Source organism: Falco peregrinus, chromosome W, assembly GCF_023634155.1.
Source record: "Falco peregrinus isolate bFalPer1 chromosome W, bFalPer1.pri, whole genome shotgun sequence".
In the NCBI taxonomy this organism is placed as follows: Eukaryota; Metazoa; Chordata; class Aves; order Falconiformes; family Falconidae; genus Falco; species Falco peregrinus.
The window spans coordinates 9117509-9135958 of record NC_073743.1 but is presented as its reverse complement, the minus strand read 5'-3'; the positions used below and the strand labels follow the sequence as shown (position 1 = coordinate 9135958).

Here is an 18450-nt window from a genome sequence, read left to right as displayed (position 1 = left end):
CATCCAGCAGTCAGGCAGCAAGATGCCAGATGTTAGGTGATGACATGGAGGACAAGGGATGCCAGCTGTCAAGTCTTTCTAATGTATCCTGGGTTATTCTTAGGTTAGTGATCACGTGCAAGTTTTGGATATGCTTTTTTGTACCCTTTTGGAGCTGACAGTGATCAGTGTCTCCACCCTATCCCACCCCTGTGACTGTTACAGGTGAGCAAACAACCCATACTGGATCTGGATACCGGGGTTTATTTGAGAAACAATGAAATTAGAGCTTTTTACCCTACTTGGTGATCTTACAAACACATTCACTTCCCCCCCCCCAGCAGTACATTCACTATGTCTGTACTTCCTATCAGGAAGATCACTGCTGGTCCAGGAGGGTTGAGCAGATGAAAGTCATGTTGGTTTTGTGCTGTGCAGCTTGCTCCCAGTTACCAGTCTCAGGCATTATTGGCCAAGATTCCTGCATGTCCCCCTGCATTTGTCTCCACACATCTCCCTGATCTTCCCCCACTTCCAGGATCTTTCCTCCAGCCAAGATCTTCACTTTCTTTTTGCCAGGCCTCCTTCTTCTTTTTGGTAACCCAAGCCCCCAGTTTTCCCAATTTAAATAGTCCATGTGCAGAAGCACAACACGTGATCAGGCTCCTAATTGGTGGTTCTGTTTCTGAGTTGGAGGAATCAAGATGTGACACACTTCTTTAGTCCAAGTATTAGTTATCAAAATTTACAAACAGTCTGTACTGGTTGCAGCTAGCAAGTCACAGGCTTGTGCTTGAGAGTACTAAAGTTCAATTTTGGATGTTTACCCACACATAATTATCTGCAGCCTGTCAGCATTCACAATTTAAGCTCACAATTCTTTCTGCCTACCACAGCGAGTCATCAGGAATTGTTCACTGTTCTTTGTTTCCAGACCTGGATGTCTTCTGTAATGGCTGGTGGATGTGCTGAGGTCTTGATGACCTGCTAATCTGGGTGCCATTAACGTATACAATTGAGAGCCTTTGTTCTGCTGTGTGTTCCTTCTGGTGTCTCCACACACAAAGGTTCCCATTCCTTCTCTATTCACACTAATCTTAGCCTTTCTATAAAAACTCTCTATGCTGCTGCTACAACAGCAGCAAAAGGCTGACCAAGGAAAAACTGGGACCGGTTGCTGAATAGGGCAGACGATTTAGTGACAGTGGACACAGATAAGGTTGAGGCACTCAGTACCTTCTTTGTGTCCATCTTCACTAGCAAGGTCTCCCATGCCTCTGTGCTTAGTGAAAGGGTTCAAGAGGGAGAATTACCAGAAGCGGATGAGGATCAAGTCAGGGATTACGTGCGTGAACTCTACCCATACAAGTCCATGAGACCTGACAGGTTGCCTCCAAGGGTGCTGAGAGAGCTGGCTGATGTCCTTGTAAGGCCATTCCATACCATCTTTGAAAAGTCATAGTTGTCTCATTGGAAAGGAGGAAGTTCCTGATGACTAGATGAAGGCAAATATTGCATCCATCTTCAAAAATGGCCAAAAGGCCAATCTAGGGAACAACAGACTGGTCAGCCTCACTTCAGTCCCTGAGAAAATAATGAAACAAGTCCTCTTGGACAACAGTTCTGGGCATATGGAGGAGAGGGCTACTAGAAACCGTCATTAAGGATTTACCAAAGATAAATCGTGCTTGACTGACTTGGTTGCCTACTTTGATTAAAATAGTTATGGTTGTGGACATTTACCTCAACTTTATCAAGGTTTTTGACACTGTCTCCCATCCTATGCTTGTATCCAACTGTTATGGTCTGGATGGGGGCGAAGGGGGGTGCAACTAGATTGGTGAAAAAGTAGCTGGATGATCAAGCTCAAAGGATAGCGGTTGATGTGTCATATTCTACCCGGAGGCCAGTGACAAGTGTGGAGTACTACAGGGGTCTATCCTGGAACCTGTCCTGTTGAACACCATTTTCAATGACCTGGAGGTGGCAACAGAGTGCACTCTTCTCAAGTTTGCAAATTATGCTCTTAAGGACAGGGCTGCCATTCAGAGAAACCTAGACAGGCTGGAGAAATGGGCCCATCCGAACCTCATATAACTCAACAAGAACAAGCACCTAGTCTTGTACCTGGGAAGGAAGAACCCCTTGCAAAGATACTGGCTGAGGACTGCCTGGCTGGGGAGCAGTTCTGCTGAAAAGGACCTGGGTGCTCTTGATAGGCAGCAAGCTGAACATGAGCCAGCAGTGTGTCCTGGCAGCAAAGGCGGCCAACATAATTCTGGGCTGTATTAACAGTAGTGTAGCCATTAGATCAAGGAAAGTGATTATCCCCCTTTACTTAGCATTCATTAGACATGGAATACTGTGACCAGTTTTGGGTCACGTACAATACAGGAAAGACATTGATCAACTGAAGCACATCTAATGGAGGGCCACTGAGATCATCAGGGGCCTGGACCACATGCCCTATTAGGAGAGACTGAGAAAACTGGCCTTTTTCAGCCTGAAGGCTTTGGAGGGGACCTGACAGCAGCCTTCCAGTACCTACAAGGAGGTTATTAAGAAGGCAGAGCCAGGCTCTTCACACTAGTGCATGGTGGGAGGACAGGAGACAATGGGCATAAGTGGAAATAAGAGAGGCCCTGACTGGATAGGAGAAACTTTTTCTCTATGAGGATGGTCAAGCATGGGATCAACGCGCCCAGAAAGGTTGTGCAGTCCCCATCTTTGGAGGTTTTCAAAACCAGACTGGATAAATATATTTAGTTATCTGCAGTTTGCAGCTGAGACAGCTACTATCTTTGCAGGTGTAGGGAAAAGACTCAAGATATTTGTTATCACAAGGAGCTAGTGGCCTTGGACAAAAGTCTGGCAACATGTTTAGTGCTAGTTTGCTCTGTATAAGAAAGGGACATAAAACCAGCGTGTGATGGAAAAAAAGTGAGGAAGCCCCTGTCAGTTTGAGCCTTGATACAGACAGGACTATGCAGCATGCTGTACACCAGATGAGAGATCCATCTGATGCCATCACCTTGGGCTCCTGGTATCAGAAGGGACGTAAGACATTCTAATTCAATTACTATCATCGGTTCCATATAGCTTCTGGTTTTTGAGTCAATAAACAACCTCTTTTTCTCACATCCTGGATGTGGTATGTTGTTTCCTTGAATCCTCATTGTCTGCCCAATAGCTAGACAGAACAGCAGATAACCTGAGGATAAAACACAAGTGTTCCAGACATTAGTACTAGGGCCAAGAAAGGAGCTTCCATCAGCTGATCTATTGCTTATTTTTTACTAATACTTATCCCACTGTATACTACAACAGACTTAGACTTTACTATATCATAATTAGAGCCTACAAGAAAAAAATAGCTAGTGTTGCATAACAGCTAGTTTATCTGTGTCAGCAACTGCTGGTAAGATCTATGAGAACTATTTATACCAACTCATTTACTTGGGTTAGTCAAACTATTATTCTAAAATGCATTCCAAACCCTGTGTGCGATCAGAGCAATGCAGCAGAGGGCCAAGTAAACAATAGATCTGGCTCAAGGAGCATACAAATAATAGACTCCTGTAAAAACACGTGACAAATATTTATACTGATATTTGAGGTACAGACTCTCCCTTGAAATAGCTCAGCTACAGAGTACATGTTTATGGACAGAGCTGCTATAGAAAGAGCAAGTTTGAAAAGTTTCATAGAAATTTTGGATTGCAGAGGCTCTGACACCAGGCTTGTTCTGGGAATAGCATTTGAACCCAAGATCCTAAACCACAAGGCTTTTAAAGATCGTCCTATTTCTCAGTACTTAAGTTGATAATTTCAGAAATCATTCACTTAATAAAAAGTTTTAGTTTAGCAGTGTATGAAATACCTGCCAAAACCAGACTTACAAGTGCTTGGCTCTTGACTGTGATCAAGCTTTGTTGAAAGCAGAATCTCATCCCACCCACTGTACCTGAAAGTCTCCTTTTGTTCTCTTCAACTAATAATTTTCACTCCATTATAGAACTAGCTTTAAAAAATTAGTTTTAAAAATTTAGTTAATTTAAACTAAAGTCTTAAAACCAAAAGTTTCTCAGTGACCATACAACCCAAAGATCATATGTAAGCAATTGTTAGTTATATGGGGGGGAGGGGAACAACACACAAGACTTTTTTTATGAAAGCAAAATGTAACATTTAAATCCTCTTAGAAGAGGTAGAGAGCCAGTGTTTTAATTGATGCCATTCAGATCTGCAGTACTGATGTCATACCAATTTATTGCTAATGATAAAACCAGATTTAAGAGCTATGCCAGCAATATAGCAGTATAACTGTGATCTTCAATATTCATAGAATAAGACATACCCATATCTAATAACAATAGCAGATTCCACCAGAAATCCATCACTTATTGTAAACATTGTATTTGTGCAAGTTCTTTTTCAAACTTTAATTCCCAAAATCATGAAAGGCAAATTTAGTAGCATAAAACACATTCAGTTTCATGTTTGGCAATGAGAACCCCATTCTTCATAGACAACCAAAAACCTAGCAGCACATTTTCAAACATTATTACAACTGTTTCTGGATTACCCTCCGTCCAAATCCCTCCCCACTCAAAGCACCAAAAATAAAGTGCGATGCCCATAAAAATGTCTTAAGAAAATAGCCACGTTCTTTTATTTGCAATAATAATAATAAAAATAATAATAATAATAATAATAAAAAGAGCACTTTGCCTCAGTCTTAACAGTGCTATACTGTGTCCATCATTTTGGGTTCTTCATCTTTCGGTAGCATTGAGTTTAAATTGGAAACACTTCTGTTTATGCAACCTTGTCGATCATTTGCATTCTGCAACAAATGAAGAATTCAAAGCTTAATCTCAATGCATACATACACTTACAGATAACTAAATCAAGCTCTTTATTTTGCTTGTCTTAAGATGAGATAAGTTTGTAATAAAATAAAATTTCTTAAAAAACAACAACCCAGACAGTATTGTCATAATGTGAGTGTCAAGAAGCTTCTTTAAATTTAGCTAGCATACTATCACCTTATTTACTTAGGGTTCAGTTACCAGATCTTATCAAACAGGTACCTTGACCAAAATTATTTCAAAGTACTTTAAATTGTGTCTCCTTCCCCAACATCCAGCTTTTAAACCCTTTTAAATTTTAATCTTCAGCCCAAGATGTGATCATCACCAGCACTGAAACCAAAGGCCCCGGTGTTCCAAAATAAAGATAAAACCAAGGGCAGAATATCGTAACACAGTGTAAATTTTCCTTAGACTTGACTACCTGTAGGTTTCCATTAATAGGATTAGTCATTTTCAGTTGAAAGCTCATTTCGCCTCCTGTGATGCAAAGTATATTTAATTCTAGCGCCTGAACAGGTTAATGATGCAGTTTTCCATTTAGCACAATTATTCAAGGGCACTGAACTAACATATGCCTTTTAATGCTATAAATTGTGAGAGCTTTGAGAAACAATCTCTCTTGCATATTGCTAATAGTGCATGTTAGAAATGACAGTGCTTCACGTATGGAGAGGCCTATTCCTAGATCTCAAAAAGTACATCTTCTCAAGAGTGTAGCAAAAATCTATTCCTAAAAGAGTTGTTATATTCATTTTTGGAAATAAAAAGCCTACCTGTGACAAAGACTCCAGTCCTACAATACCAGTATAGACACTGGGATTCTGTACTGACGTAGGTATAAAGGCTTGAGACTGTGAACAGATTCTCACTCTTGATTTGAATGCTTCAAGCTCAGTTTTAAAAGCTTCCAAATAGCCTTCTTCCCCTGCCTGTAAAAAGAAGAGTGAAATATTTTTCATCTCAGCCAGATTTACTTCTAGTTGTAAGCATACATACTGCTAAAGAGAAGTCTTGCAGTAATGCATATTATACTCATTAAAGGATAATGGTTTGTACAAGTCAATAACAATATTACCACCAGTCAGCTTAAAAAGAAGATTCAGGTATGCTGTTTTTTGTTTGTTTGCTTTGTTTCAAAGAGAGACTTTAGCATTTGATGGGTATAGCAACTGAGTTATTCATCTGAGAACATGTAAGAACAAAACAAATATAATTTTAATCCTTCCTTTATGCCACCTCAGAAGCCAATACCCTTAAGAGAAAAGGTACTAATGGCAGCACTCAATTCAAAAGCAAAGCATGATTCAAAGTGGGTGTCAACTGAAGTCCTTAAAGCAGCATTAAGATCAGCATGATTTGATTCTTCAGTCTTGGATAACTTAATATAGAACCTGCATCAAACCACAGCTTCAGTCTTCTCACATCTTTCTCTCCCTCTCAGCATTCCAGAGCTAACTATGACTGACTGAAGAGAAACAGACTCCAAATTGGGCCCTGCCATAAACTGTATAGAGAGGAATTATGATAAACGAAATAGGACACTTGGTTCTTAGACACATTCATGTTTGCGCTGTAATTTAGGTGGCACTTCACTTTTCCACACTCCTGTAGTTCCCATGCTATGTTCTGCTTTCCCTCTGGCCTAACAAAAATCCATGGAACTTCCATTCTCAAGATCAGAATTATGCAAAATGTTCATCCTAGAATGAACTGCCAACAAAACACCACTTCCCCATAAGCTTGATTCAGTTGGTAACATATTTAACCTCCAACTGTCAGGAAGAAAGCTCCTTCAGAACACTGATCCCTTGCAAGGGTATCAAGAGTTTCAGTGTTATACAAGTTCTGACTTACTTTGGCTTTTTGGAAAAATAGACGAAAACAGCCTCTTGGATCCACATTGCAACTTCTGGCCATTTCTATAATAAACTGCATCACAACTGCTTGGTGTGCTATTTGTTCCATCAGAGCTCTTTTCTGAAAAGAGAAATTACATAATTACAGAAAGTATCTTTAAAAGTATAACTCTATCTAGAAATCAGCAGCATCTTTGCATTTGATTCCTAAAGAGGAAAGAACTGATACTGACAGAAGCAAAGGGACTGTTAATTAGCTGAGACTAGATCTAATGTAGTAATGTGTTTTGGAGGCTTCCTTCAATAAGATAACATAGACATGAGAAGACAGGGAGAAGATTAATTAAATGGCTCATCAATTTGGACAGCTTTTCTGTAGTGTAAGTGGGAAATTGCATACTTTTAAGCGGTTTAAAGGTCTTCCTAGTACCTGTTCAGCTTCTAGATGAAAACACCATAAGATGAGATATTTAGCTGTTTCTTCACATACAAGATATGGATGGTCAGACAAAAATCTTTGACTGTCATCCCATCTGCCCAGCATACCTGATTAAAAAAAAACCCAACAACATGAATTAACACATTCAATACGGAGAAGTGATTTAATGCAGTGAAGATGTTATTCAAATTTACATACCACTACAATCTCCTTCACACTTCATTGTTACCTTAGAAGAACACCATGCAAATAAAACTGAACTCTATATTTTTTGGTTATTAAAACACCTCCCAGTGCTAAAAGAACATTACCAATAAGGTATGCTCAGACTAAAGATACTGAAATATAGTTAGCTGCTACTGTTAAGATCTTATTTTTATTGTATCTCTGGCAGCGTTAAAAACAGGTTAACTGTAAATGGTTTTCACACACTGTAACCAAGTAGTATCTATACCTATTTATTAAGAATTTGATAGTATAACAAAATTGATGGATGGAGATTTATAGTCAGTGATTTTGACAGAAGTGCTTGCAAGTTAAGACAAATAGAAATGAAAGCATAATCATAGTCTAAAATTAATATGCTTTGACATGGTTTGCTAGGGTTTAGGAAATAAAAAGCTATTTTTATAACCAAGTTCAAGCATTAAGGTCAAAAACAGGAGAGCCAACTCAGTGGTTGAAAGTTAACTAGAAGACTTAATTGTAGTAAGTAGCATGAAACTACCTTCATGGAAAGACCTGCAGGTTAAAAGTCAGAACTCAAAATTCAAACAGTGAGATGATCACCTCCCCCTCATTTCCTTCATATGATTTAATTGCCCTAATACACATATTAGTAATATTTTACTGCTTGCCAGTATTAGATACAAAGTTTTACCCTTCTATCACTCATATATTTATATATTTAAAAACAAAAGATCGGTTCCATCTCTACATAGTCTTAACAGCTGTTTTGCAGATATTTACCTTTTATCATTCACCTCCCCTCATGGATTAACAGACAGAAAACCCCCAGCTATTTATTGGAGGCAGGTCCCAGGCACTTTTACATGCAGGAATTGCATCTCCATTAATGCCCCTGTCATTTCCCATGGAACAGCAGAAAAAGTTGCTAGAATTTTAATTTTTATGACTTGAAAAACTTTTTCAGTTCTATGTTGACTCAAGAAGTTCTCATTGATCATAGTAACCAACGGGCTTCTGTGCTTTACAGCTTCCATTACTTTGAAATGGTTATTTGTTATGATGCCACATCGCCTGTCCTGAGAAACAAGAATCTAGATACTCTCCTCGCCAGATGTTTCATTTGTTAGCATCCATTTTCTACAACAGTAATAACAATAACGAAAAAAAGAAATAGACCTACACAAATTCTACAGGAGATTAAACTGCAAAATGTTGGAAGCAACATACTTACCAAAGTATCTAATCTTTTGTTCATGTTTCTGTATAAATGATTTAGATATATCTTCATCTTCTACTTCTTTTCTTTTATATTGACTAATAAAACTCTAAAGATGAGAAAAAACTATTATAGAATCTCCACATATACCTTTTTTGACCTATAGGATTATTTTAATTCATTACTACTTAAAGGGCAATGTTCTAGTTTTAAACACAGCCCAGCAAACACACATGTACCCAACACTTCATGTACCCAGGAAGGTTATTTACTAAAACACAGCTCATCTAATTAATAATAGGGTGAAAAATGCCTTATCATATTATTCTTCTGAGCAATAATATATCTCAAAGTTCTATGCACGAGTAGGAACTTACTGATCTATAAACAATGAGAAATATCTATACCATCTAGCCCTGATGAAGCTAACTCAGTGGAATTATGAAAAATGATGGTTCATATTCAAGTTAAGTGCTGAAAACAAAACTGACATTTACTATGAAGACAGCTTGTGCTAACATAATCTGTATTAAGAAATTAACGTTATTAGAGGCAAACTGTGCATGTTTCAAATGTGAGAATTTAGCATAACAAAGAAACAAACTTAATGTGAAGAACTTTTTCTCATCCTTGGTTTTGGCAACAGTTGCTATAAGGGACAAATATAAGTTCTGACTCCCAGTTAAAGGAGGTGTCATACACATTCATGATATCAGTGCAACATGTCCTCTTCAATAGGACAAATTAAGAAAGAAAAACATTCAAGACATTACAATAAGCACTATACTAAATATAGAAAACACTCAAGAAGAGAAATAAATGGAATAAAAAAGGCTTATAATTGTTTTCATACACATTTATAGGCCATACCTTATTAAATACCTCCTTACTAAATGAATCTGTATTCCATATTTTCTGTCTTTCCCTCTGTATTAGTGCTGCTTCTTTTCTTCTCCATTCTTCCTCTCTCTGTCTCAGTTCTGAAGCTTCAGTCTGTGCTTTGGCATATTCCTGATCAATGGATTCCGAATTATGCAGTGCTAAACTACCAAGTTTCTGCTGGGCTTCTGCTAGATTCCATTTGGATTCTACAGAGTTCTTCACAAACTCTTTTTGGTTTTGACAGATTAATTCAATACCTTGAATATACGTCTGTGTCTGTGTGGAAAACAAAACATGCTGTTTATGGAAGGAAAATTGATAGAATTTATGAAGCATATAATTCCCAAATAGAACACTGACATGGAAGGCATCGTAAAAACAATATTATATTCACAACAGTGACTAAACACAATATTGTTCAGCTAAATTACTTTTAACGGAAACTTCTACTTCAAGCTTTCTAAACCTAATTGAAAGATACTTACAGAATCATGGATCAAGTATTACCACCAATAATACAGTCTCCAGACTGTATATCATAAAAATATTTTCTAGATAAAAGGATTTTCCACACTCTCCTCTGGCTATCTTTATTCTGCAAAATTAGCAATAGCCAAAATAGCAGAATACTTGCAAGACATACTTCTGAGAAGAAAGCATCTGCTTTATGATGTTGTGGTTTAACCCCGGCCAGCAACCAAGCACCATGCAAAAACTTTGACTGGGCAGGACCAGCTCAGCTAGCAGATCCTCTGGTATTAACCAACCAGGTAGCCTTTGCTAAATGTTTATCCCAATGTTTGAAGGTCCCACAACCCATTGCTTTCAGCGTAGTCTTTAACAATCCATTACATTGTTCAATTTTCCCAGAGGCTGGTGCATGATAGGGAATGTGATATACCCACTCAACGCCATGTTCTTTGGCCCAAGTGTCTATGAGATTGTTTTGGAAATGAGTTCCATTGTCTGATTCAATTCTTTCTGGGGTGCCATATCGCCACAGGACCTGTCTTTCAAGGCCCAGAATAGTGCTTTGGGCAGTGGCATGGGGCACAGGGTATGTTTCCAGCCATCCGGTGGTTGCTTCCACCATTGTAAGCACACGGTGCTTGCCTTGGTGGGTCTGTGGGAGTGTGCTATAGTCAATCTGCCAAGCCTCCCCATATTTATATTTCTGTCATCATCCTCCATACCACAGAGGCTCAAACCGCTTGGCTATATTGCAATGCATGTTTCACATTCATGGATTACCTGTGCGACAGTGTCCATGTTTAAGTCCACCCTTCAATCTCAGGCCCATCTATATGTTGCATCTTTTCCTTGATGGCCTGAAGTGTCACAGGCCCACTCAGCGATAAATAATTCACCTTCATGTTGCCAATCCAAATCTACTTGAGCCACTTCAATCTTGGTTGCTTGATCCACCTGCTGGTTGTTTCAATGTTTCTCAGTGGCCTGACTTTTGGGTACATGAGCATCTACATGACGTACCTTTACAGCCAGATTCTCCAACCGAGTGGTGACATCTTGCCATAATGCAGCAGCCCAGATGAGTTTACCTCTACATTACCAATTGCTCTCGCTTCCATTGCTGCAGCTACCCCCACAGGGCATTTGCCACCATCCATGAGTCAGTATAAAGGTAAAGTATCAGCCACCTTTCTTGTTCAGCAATGTCTAAATCCAGCTGGATAGCTTTCAATTCTGCAAACTGACTCAATTCACCTTCTCCTTCAGCAGTTTCTGCAACTTGTCATCGGAGACTCCGTACAGCCACCTTCCACCTTCAATGCTTTCCTACAATATGGCAGGACCCATCAGTCAACAAGGCATATTGCTTCTTATGTTCTGGCAGTTCATTATACAATGGGGCTTCTTCAGCACGTCACCTCTTCCTCTGGTGACATCCCAAAATCTTTACCTAGTGGCCAATCCATAATAATTTCCAAGTTACCTGGATGATAGGGATTTCCTATTTGAGCTCGTTGTATAATCAGCATGACCCACTTACTCCATGTAGCATCAGTTGCATGATGTGTAGAAGAAATCCTCCCCTTAAACATCCATCCCAGCAATGGCCACCAGGGTGCCAAGAGGAGCTGCGCTTAAGTACCAATCACTTCCGAAGTGGCTGCATGGTGCTTGGTTGCCGACTGGGGTTAAACCACGACAGATGTCAAATAACAATAGAGTAACTATTACTACCTACCTTCCAGCATGCATTAATATTACTGTGGTGGGTTGACCTTGGCTGGCTGCCAGGTGCCCACCAAGCCACTCTCTCACTACTCCTCCTCAGCAGGACAGAGGAAGAAAATAAGATGAAAAAAAGCTCGTGGGTCAAGATAAAGACAGGAAGATTGGTCACCAATTACCATCACAGGCAAAACAGACTCGACTTGGAGAAGTGAATTTAATTTATTTATAATTAAAAATAGAGTAGGATGGTGAGAAACAAAGACAAAACTGAAAACATGTTGTTGTTCGTTTCCCCCCCCCCCTTCTGAAGATCAACTTCACTCCATTGTTCCCGACTCCTCTGTCTCTTCCTCCCTGTTCTGAGCAGTGTTGGGGGGATGGGGAATGGGGGTTGCACTCACTTTGTATCAGTTCCTCTCTGGCGCTCCTTCCTCCTCACACTTTTCCCTTGCTCCAGTGTGGGGTCCTTCCCATGGGCTGCATTTCTTCAAGAACTGCTGCAGTATGGATCTGTTTCATGTTATACAGTCCTTCAGGAAAAGACTGCTCAAACATGGGTCCCCCACGAGCTGCAGCTCCTGCCAGTACCCTGATCCAGTGTGGGCTCTCCACCAGCTGCAACTTCCTTCAGGGCACATCCACCTGTTCCTGTGTGGTGTCCTCCATGGGCTGTAGTGTGGATATCTGCTCCAGCACGGTCCTCTCCATGAGCTGCAGGGAACAACTGCTGTGGCACGTGGTACTCTCCATGGGTTCCAGAGAATCTCTGCTCCGATGCCTGGAGCACCTCCTCCTCCTCTTTCTTCTCTAACCTTGATATCTTCAGGGTTGTTTCTCTCAAATTTTTTCCTCACTCCTCTCACAACTGCTATGCAGTATTCTTTTGACCTTTCTTAAATATGCTTTCGCAGAGGTGCCACCAGCTTTGCTGATTGGCTCAGTTTTGGCCTGCAGTGGGTCCATTTTGGAGCTGGCCTCTGGCCAGCTCTGCCTGACGTGAGGGCAGCCCCTGGTCTCTTCTCACAGAGGCCACCCATGCAGCCCCCCCCAACATTGCCATGTAAACTCAAAACAAATGCTCACTGCATGTCCTCTGATCTTATCCTGGACTATTAGTGAAAGTGGAATTTAAGCTATGAATTAGTTGGGGCACAAGATAAGCATCCCTTTCCTTCTTCCAAACATACTGAGAGTCACTAACAAGTAGGAGATAGAAATGATTTCTTACACCACAGTATTTATATTGCCTACAGATGTACACTAGAAACTCAGCAGTTCCAGATTTTTTTTCTTTCTCTAAACCATCTGCAGGCTACAAACAGGATGCAGGCTCTCTCTTCAAAAGGAGCCCCATGGACAAGACAAGGGCTAATGAATCATAAAATCATTTAGGTTGGAAAAGACCTCTGAGATCAAGTCCAACTGTTAACCCAGGACTGCCAAGTCACCACTAAAATATGTGCCTAAGCGCCACATCTATGCATTTTTTAAACACTTAGAAGGATGGTGATTCCATTACTTCCCTGGGCAGCCTGTTCCAGTATTTGACCACCCTTCCAGTGAAGAAATTTTGTTGAAGCAGGAGGCTCGGACACAACTTATACGACCAATATGATCAAGTTAGTGCCACTTTATTAAAAGACTTACAGCAATTTATACTCTCAGCAAGAGATACACACGCTACATAGGCTTTGTTATGTAAAAAGTGATAGGTTAAAACCACTCGTCCACACGCTTCCACCTCCCTTATGATTGGTCCCAGTGTGGTGCCCACACGCTGCTCCCCCCTCGTGCAGGCATCCTGTTTTTTCTCATCCCTCTGTCCAACTCCCCCATCTCTCAGTGAACACACAGCCTCCCTATCTCCCCTGGCCTTGCACACGTCCTTCACAACACCTGCAGCTTGTTAGGGCTGCGGCCTGTTATTACAACCAAGTTATGCGGTCTGGATTGCTCGTAATATGCCCGTTTTCTTCCAGCCACTCCACAAATCCCCCTTTTTTGTTTTTGAGCAATCCAGACCCCTTTTATCATTCGGTTCATCATTCTCATAAAGCAATTCCACACACAGCCCAATATCCTTAAAAAGATTACTATGGCAATTAATATCGTTATCCCGTGCAGAAACAAATCTTTTAACCCTCCAGTAATTCCTAAACTCTGTAGCCAGTCCATTAACCCATACTCAAGCTTTATGGCCTGTACATTTTTTCTTAACTCAGCAAGCCGCTTATGAATAGAGTTCGAGTGATCAGTCAAATTCATACAACACTTTCCTTGGCGCTGTTCACTATAGGCTACTCTTTACTGTTCATGCTGTTTCCTTATCTTCTAGAGGTGAGATCACATTCCTCCTTTGTTTCTGTCTCATCCTAGTTTCTTCTCATACTCCCTCAAAGTTATTTAATGTCGCGACGGAGGGAAGACACAGTCACTCAATATGAGTGATCAGCAGACTTCATTTATTGTCTCTTACAGTCACCTTTTATGCCTTCTTATAATTAGCTCATACATATTACAAAAGTTAAGCTCATTATTGGTTAGTTGCCTAAATACCAAGCCCTCCCCTAGTTTCTCTTCTGTAGTTTTCTGTTCCCACCTGCAACATTCTTTTCCCACCGAAATCTTCCTGTTACTGTGTAACAAGAACAGCCAAAGACAGTGTATTTTTGCTTTACTTCAGATAAGCTGAGAGCGATGTGCATTTTTGTCCAGCCAGCTGGACTATGTCTATGTGACCCTTTTCAGCTAGCCAGTTATCCACAATTCCCCCGTTTTTATTTTGGGCGACATAGGCTTGGTTGACCATTTTCAATAACAGCATTTTAACACAGGAAAATACACAGCCAACTTATAAAATCTCAGTTCAGAAGTATAATTCCTGAAATACTTGAAAAATAAAGTTAGCTTGAAGCTTTAATTTAGATGCTCTTTCTGTTCCAGTGATATAAAAAGTTTAAAAAATTCAAAGGTAATTTTAAAGTTCTGAACATGGACTAATGCAAGCTCAAAACCCAAAAAGAAACCAAACGGATGTTTGACTAGGAATATTTGCAAATATTTTAGTGGAAAATCCCTGACCATTAACAATTTTCTGTCCAAATAACAACTGCCCTTATGCAACCAACCAGTCCATACATTTTCTGAAGAATACCTCATTGATATCAAAGAATTAACAAAGGGGAAAAATTAGTTCTAAGCTATATACATTCATAAGTGGATTTTTCAATAGTTACATACAGATTTACACACTAAGCCATAATGGCTTGTAGGTGATACACACAAGAAGAGTACGTTGCTTATCTGTCTGAATGTCTATGCTAAATTTGACAACTATGCCACAAGCCAAGCCTACATGGGTGCTGTATGCTATGCACGTTCCTTAACAAACAGAAGTATAATAGACAAATTCCCAAGATCTAGTCCCCAACCTAATTATATTATTTTGTAGCCAATTAAGGAAAATAACACAAATGTGCATATCTACATGTGCACACACCTTTTAGTTCAGAACCGATCTGTGATAAAAGGCCTTAGCCTTATGGCATCATCGAATCTTAACGAGTACAGTAATTAAAAATGCAGTCTTACTGTAAGTGCGATTTATGCTGACATTCCCTCAAATGCTACACGTGAGTATTTCTCACTCAACTGCCTCAAGTTAAAATAGTAGTATTTGTTAATATGTATTAAAAAATCATTAATTCTCTAGAATAGCAGTTGACTTTCATAACACTATGTAAGCAAAAGAGGCTTAAGATGGGTTTTCTGAATACTAACAATTTATTTTAGACTGTCTAAACTCAGGTCTTGAAAGATTTCACTCTGCCAGACGTAGAAACACTGTTGCACTCCAGTTGTGATATCCCTTTTCCCAAGTTGTCACATGCACATCTCGCTCAAGCAACATTATTGTTAAAGTTTCTCTCTGCTACATAAAAGCATATTGAACTTGTAGATATAAAAGACAGCACCCTTACTTAGATTATTACCTTATTACCTCATAACTCTTAGAATACCATGTATCTCTGATTTCATCACTTCAAAAATTCACCAGAAGCAGATAAAACCACAGCCTCAGACTAAACTACACCTTAACTGCTGATTCAAATAAAGGCATTCTCTTCAGATATGCCTAATGCTTACAAATAATGTTGGCTGGTTTTGATCAAGAAACTATTATTACAATAATGATCAAAAATAATAATCCCGTTTGCAAAATGCCTTTAAGCCAGCCTCCTAGTCCCAACCAATTTCCACATTCAGAATACAGCATAAATACAGAATACAGAATAAATTATCTCCATCAAGGCAAAAAGGCTTCTCGTTAAACACAGAGATGTTTGCTAGTTCAAGGCAGAAACCCATTTCTTGTAGGGGACATCTGAAGCACTTTTTTTTTTTTTTTTTTGGTGGGTTTGTAATCAAGTCCGTATTTTTCCTTGAGGAGCTTAAGCTGTTCCTCTTGTTTCAGGAGGGTTTCCAACTCTGATTTGTCGAATAGGTCCGTATTTCCCAAAAATATCATACATTTCCTCCGCTGTGATTTTATACGGCAGGTTCCGAATATAGAGGGTCCGATTGACCTCTGGGGGCAGCCGGATGTTAGCTCGCTTGGCCGCTTGCATCGCCATGGCGCCGATCGGAGGGGGGGGTGGGGTGGGGGGGGTGGGGTGCCGCCTTGGAGAGAAACCGCGGCCGGGAAGGGGCCTGCCGGGCCGCACGCCGCCGCTCGCCGCTGCCGCGGGGGTCCCGGATGCTATCCCATACGCTAATAACCCGAGGAATTCCTTTTTACAATCTATGTCCTGAACGCTCCGCTTTTCTAAAAAGCATATGAGCGAAGCATACGTCGCTTGTCTCTCCATACCTTCGTCAGCGCTGTTGCAGCCTTTGCGAGACTTCGGCGACGCGTGGCCGGCGGGACCCTCTGTAGGTGCTCCCGGGCGCGGGGACTGTGCCCTTCCGCCTCCTGCGCTGCTTTCAGCACCGGTACCCGAATCTCCGTCGAACCGTGGCTCGCAGGTTCAGCCCTCTCTAGGGTCCCTGTTCGGGCGCCATTTGTCGCGACGGAGGGAAGACACAGTCACTCAATATGAGTGATCAGCCGACTTCCTTTATTGTCTCTTACAGTCACCTTTTATGCCTTCTTATAATTAGCTCATACATATTACAAAAGTTAAGCTCATTATTGGTTAGTTGCCTAAATACCAAGCCCGCCCCTAGTTTCTCTTCTGTAGTTTTCTGTTCCCACCTGCAACATTCTTTTCCCACCGAAATCTTCCTGTTATTGTGTAACAAGAACAGCCAAAGACAGTGTATTTTTGCTTTACTTCAGATAAGCTGAGAGCGATGTGCATTTTTGTCCAGCCAGCTGGACTATGTCTATGTGACCCTTTTCAGCTCGCCAGTTATCCACAATTTAACTCTTTGCTGCAGGATCTCAGCTGCACATCGTCAAAGCAAGGCCAAAACTGCACATCATCAATGTCAAAACAACGCACTGTCTCTGTTCTGTACAATTCTACTATTCTCCCCTCTTTTTGCTTTTGAAGAGCTAGTACCAGGTTTGTCATGTTCTGCAGGGCCCTTGCAAACATGACGGCAACCAAGGCAATAGCAAACAAACAATACTGCCAATTGAGTGAATTGATGCCAAAAAGGCTGACATTTTCTCAGATTTTGATAACATGTTGCTGCAATGGGGGGCCTAAAATCCATGCAGCACATGCCATCAAAATCCTTCACAACCATGTCCTTGAGCCAACAACAAAAAGCCTATAGTTGCTCTCTTTTGTATGTAATGGTGGCAAATTTGACTCACATTCTTAACTGCCTTACAAACAAGGTGATTTAATTCTTTAATGCTTTCCCTGCTGTTACTCCGGATAAGAGAAGAACCGCTGCAATACGTTCCCATCAGTTCCATAAATCAACTACATCATTACATGCTTCATCCAAAGTTATATTGCGTTTAAACACATTATGCTTATCAGCATGTTCATGTGTTGACTTATGTGGGTGTCATGGTCTCATCATAGCCTTTCACTGCATTAGCATCTACATAAAGACAACTATCAACATTCAAAGTGCAAACAATATCAACTTCTTTTGGGTTAATGTTATACAGAGGTAATCAATTATCCCAAATATCAAGGCTTTCAGTAAGATTCTTCATTCCCCACATACATTCACTTTTTTGCAACAACATCTGTTAGTCAGGAAGGGCACACCAAACAAGGCCTGGTTCAGTAAGGAGACCACACATTAGTTGTTGGGTTGACTGGCGGCAGCAGCGCTCCCACAGTCTGGTACGCTATACCATCTATCTATCTATACCATCTAGCCCTGATGAAGCTAACTCAGTGGAATTATGAAAAATGATGGTTCATATTCAAATTAAGTGCTGAAAACTTGCTTGTAGGCACATCTGTCTCCTCTTCAGCTCTGAGGGTGGTGAACCTATTTTGCAGTTGTAAGCACTCTAGGTGGGACAGGAGCCTTCCTCTTGGTGCTATACAATACAAAGTTCTTCTATCTGAACTAAAAAATGAACAGCAACATCAAATCCTTACCTAAATTCTAAGGTTATCATTAAACAACCTATATATCAAAATAGTGATATGTAAAAGCTTACTGAGTATATACTAAAAAAAAAAGCATGCTAAATAAGTATTTCAAAATACTAAGTACTATATGAGTTGCAGTGATTAAAGTAGATATCATTGGTGGTAAGAGAATTTTCAATAATAGAAATATTTATAAAAATATCACAGCTTTAATTTAAAGTTTTAACCAGCAGAAAGTTCATTATCA

At 40.2% G+C, this 18450-nt stretch overlaps 1 protein-coding gene across 1 annotated transcript; it reads right to left on the bottom strand.

Annotated features, from left to right (window-relative positions):
* Window positions 1-222: 222 nt before the first annotated feature.
* Window positions 223-10297, bottom strand: LOC129783160 (hsp90 co-chaperone Cdc37-like 1). The gene is made up of 7 exons (XM_055793010.1): window positions 9424-10297; window positions 8569-8662; window positions 7140-7255; window positions 6708-6830; window positions 5627-5782; window positions 4711-4825; window positions 223-3190 (listed from the first exon to the last, which is right to left on the bottom strand). The coding sequence occupies exons 1-6, from the start codon at window positions 9769-9771 to the stop codon at window positions 4727-4729; spliced, it is 936 nt and encodes a 311-aa protein (XP_055648985.1). The 5' UTR covers window positions 9772-10297; the 3' UTR covers window positions 223-3190; window positions 4711-4726.
* Window positions 10298-18450: the final 8153 nt, after the last annotated feature.

Coding starts and splice junctions, on each gene's coding strand:
- LOC129783160 (XM_055793010.1), bottom strand. CDS start 9,771: ATGCTTCATAAATTCTATCAATTTTCCTTCCATAAACAGCATGTTTTG. Junction 8,663..9,423: donor GTAAGGAGGTATTTAATAAG/GTATGGCCTATA, acceptor TCTCATCTTTAG/AGTTTTATTAGTCAATATAA. Junction 5,783..6,707: donor TATTTTTCCAAAAAGCCAAA/GTAAGTCAGAAC, acceptor TTCTTTTTACAG/GCAGGGGAAGAAGGCTATTT.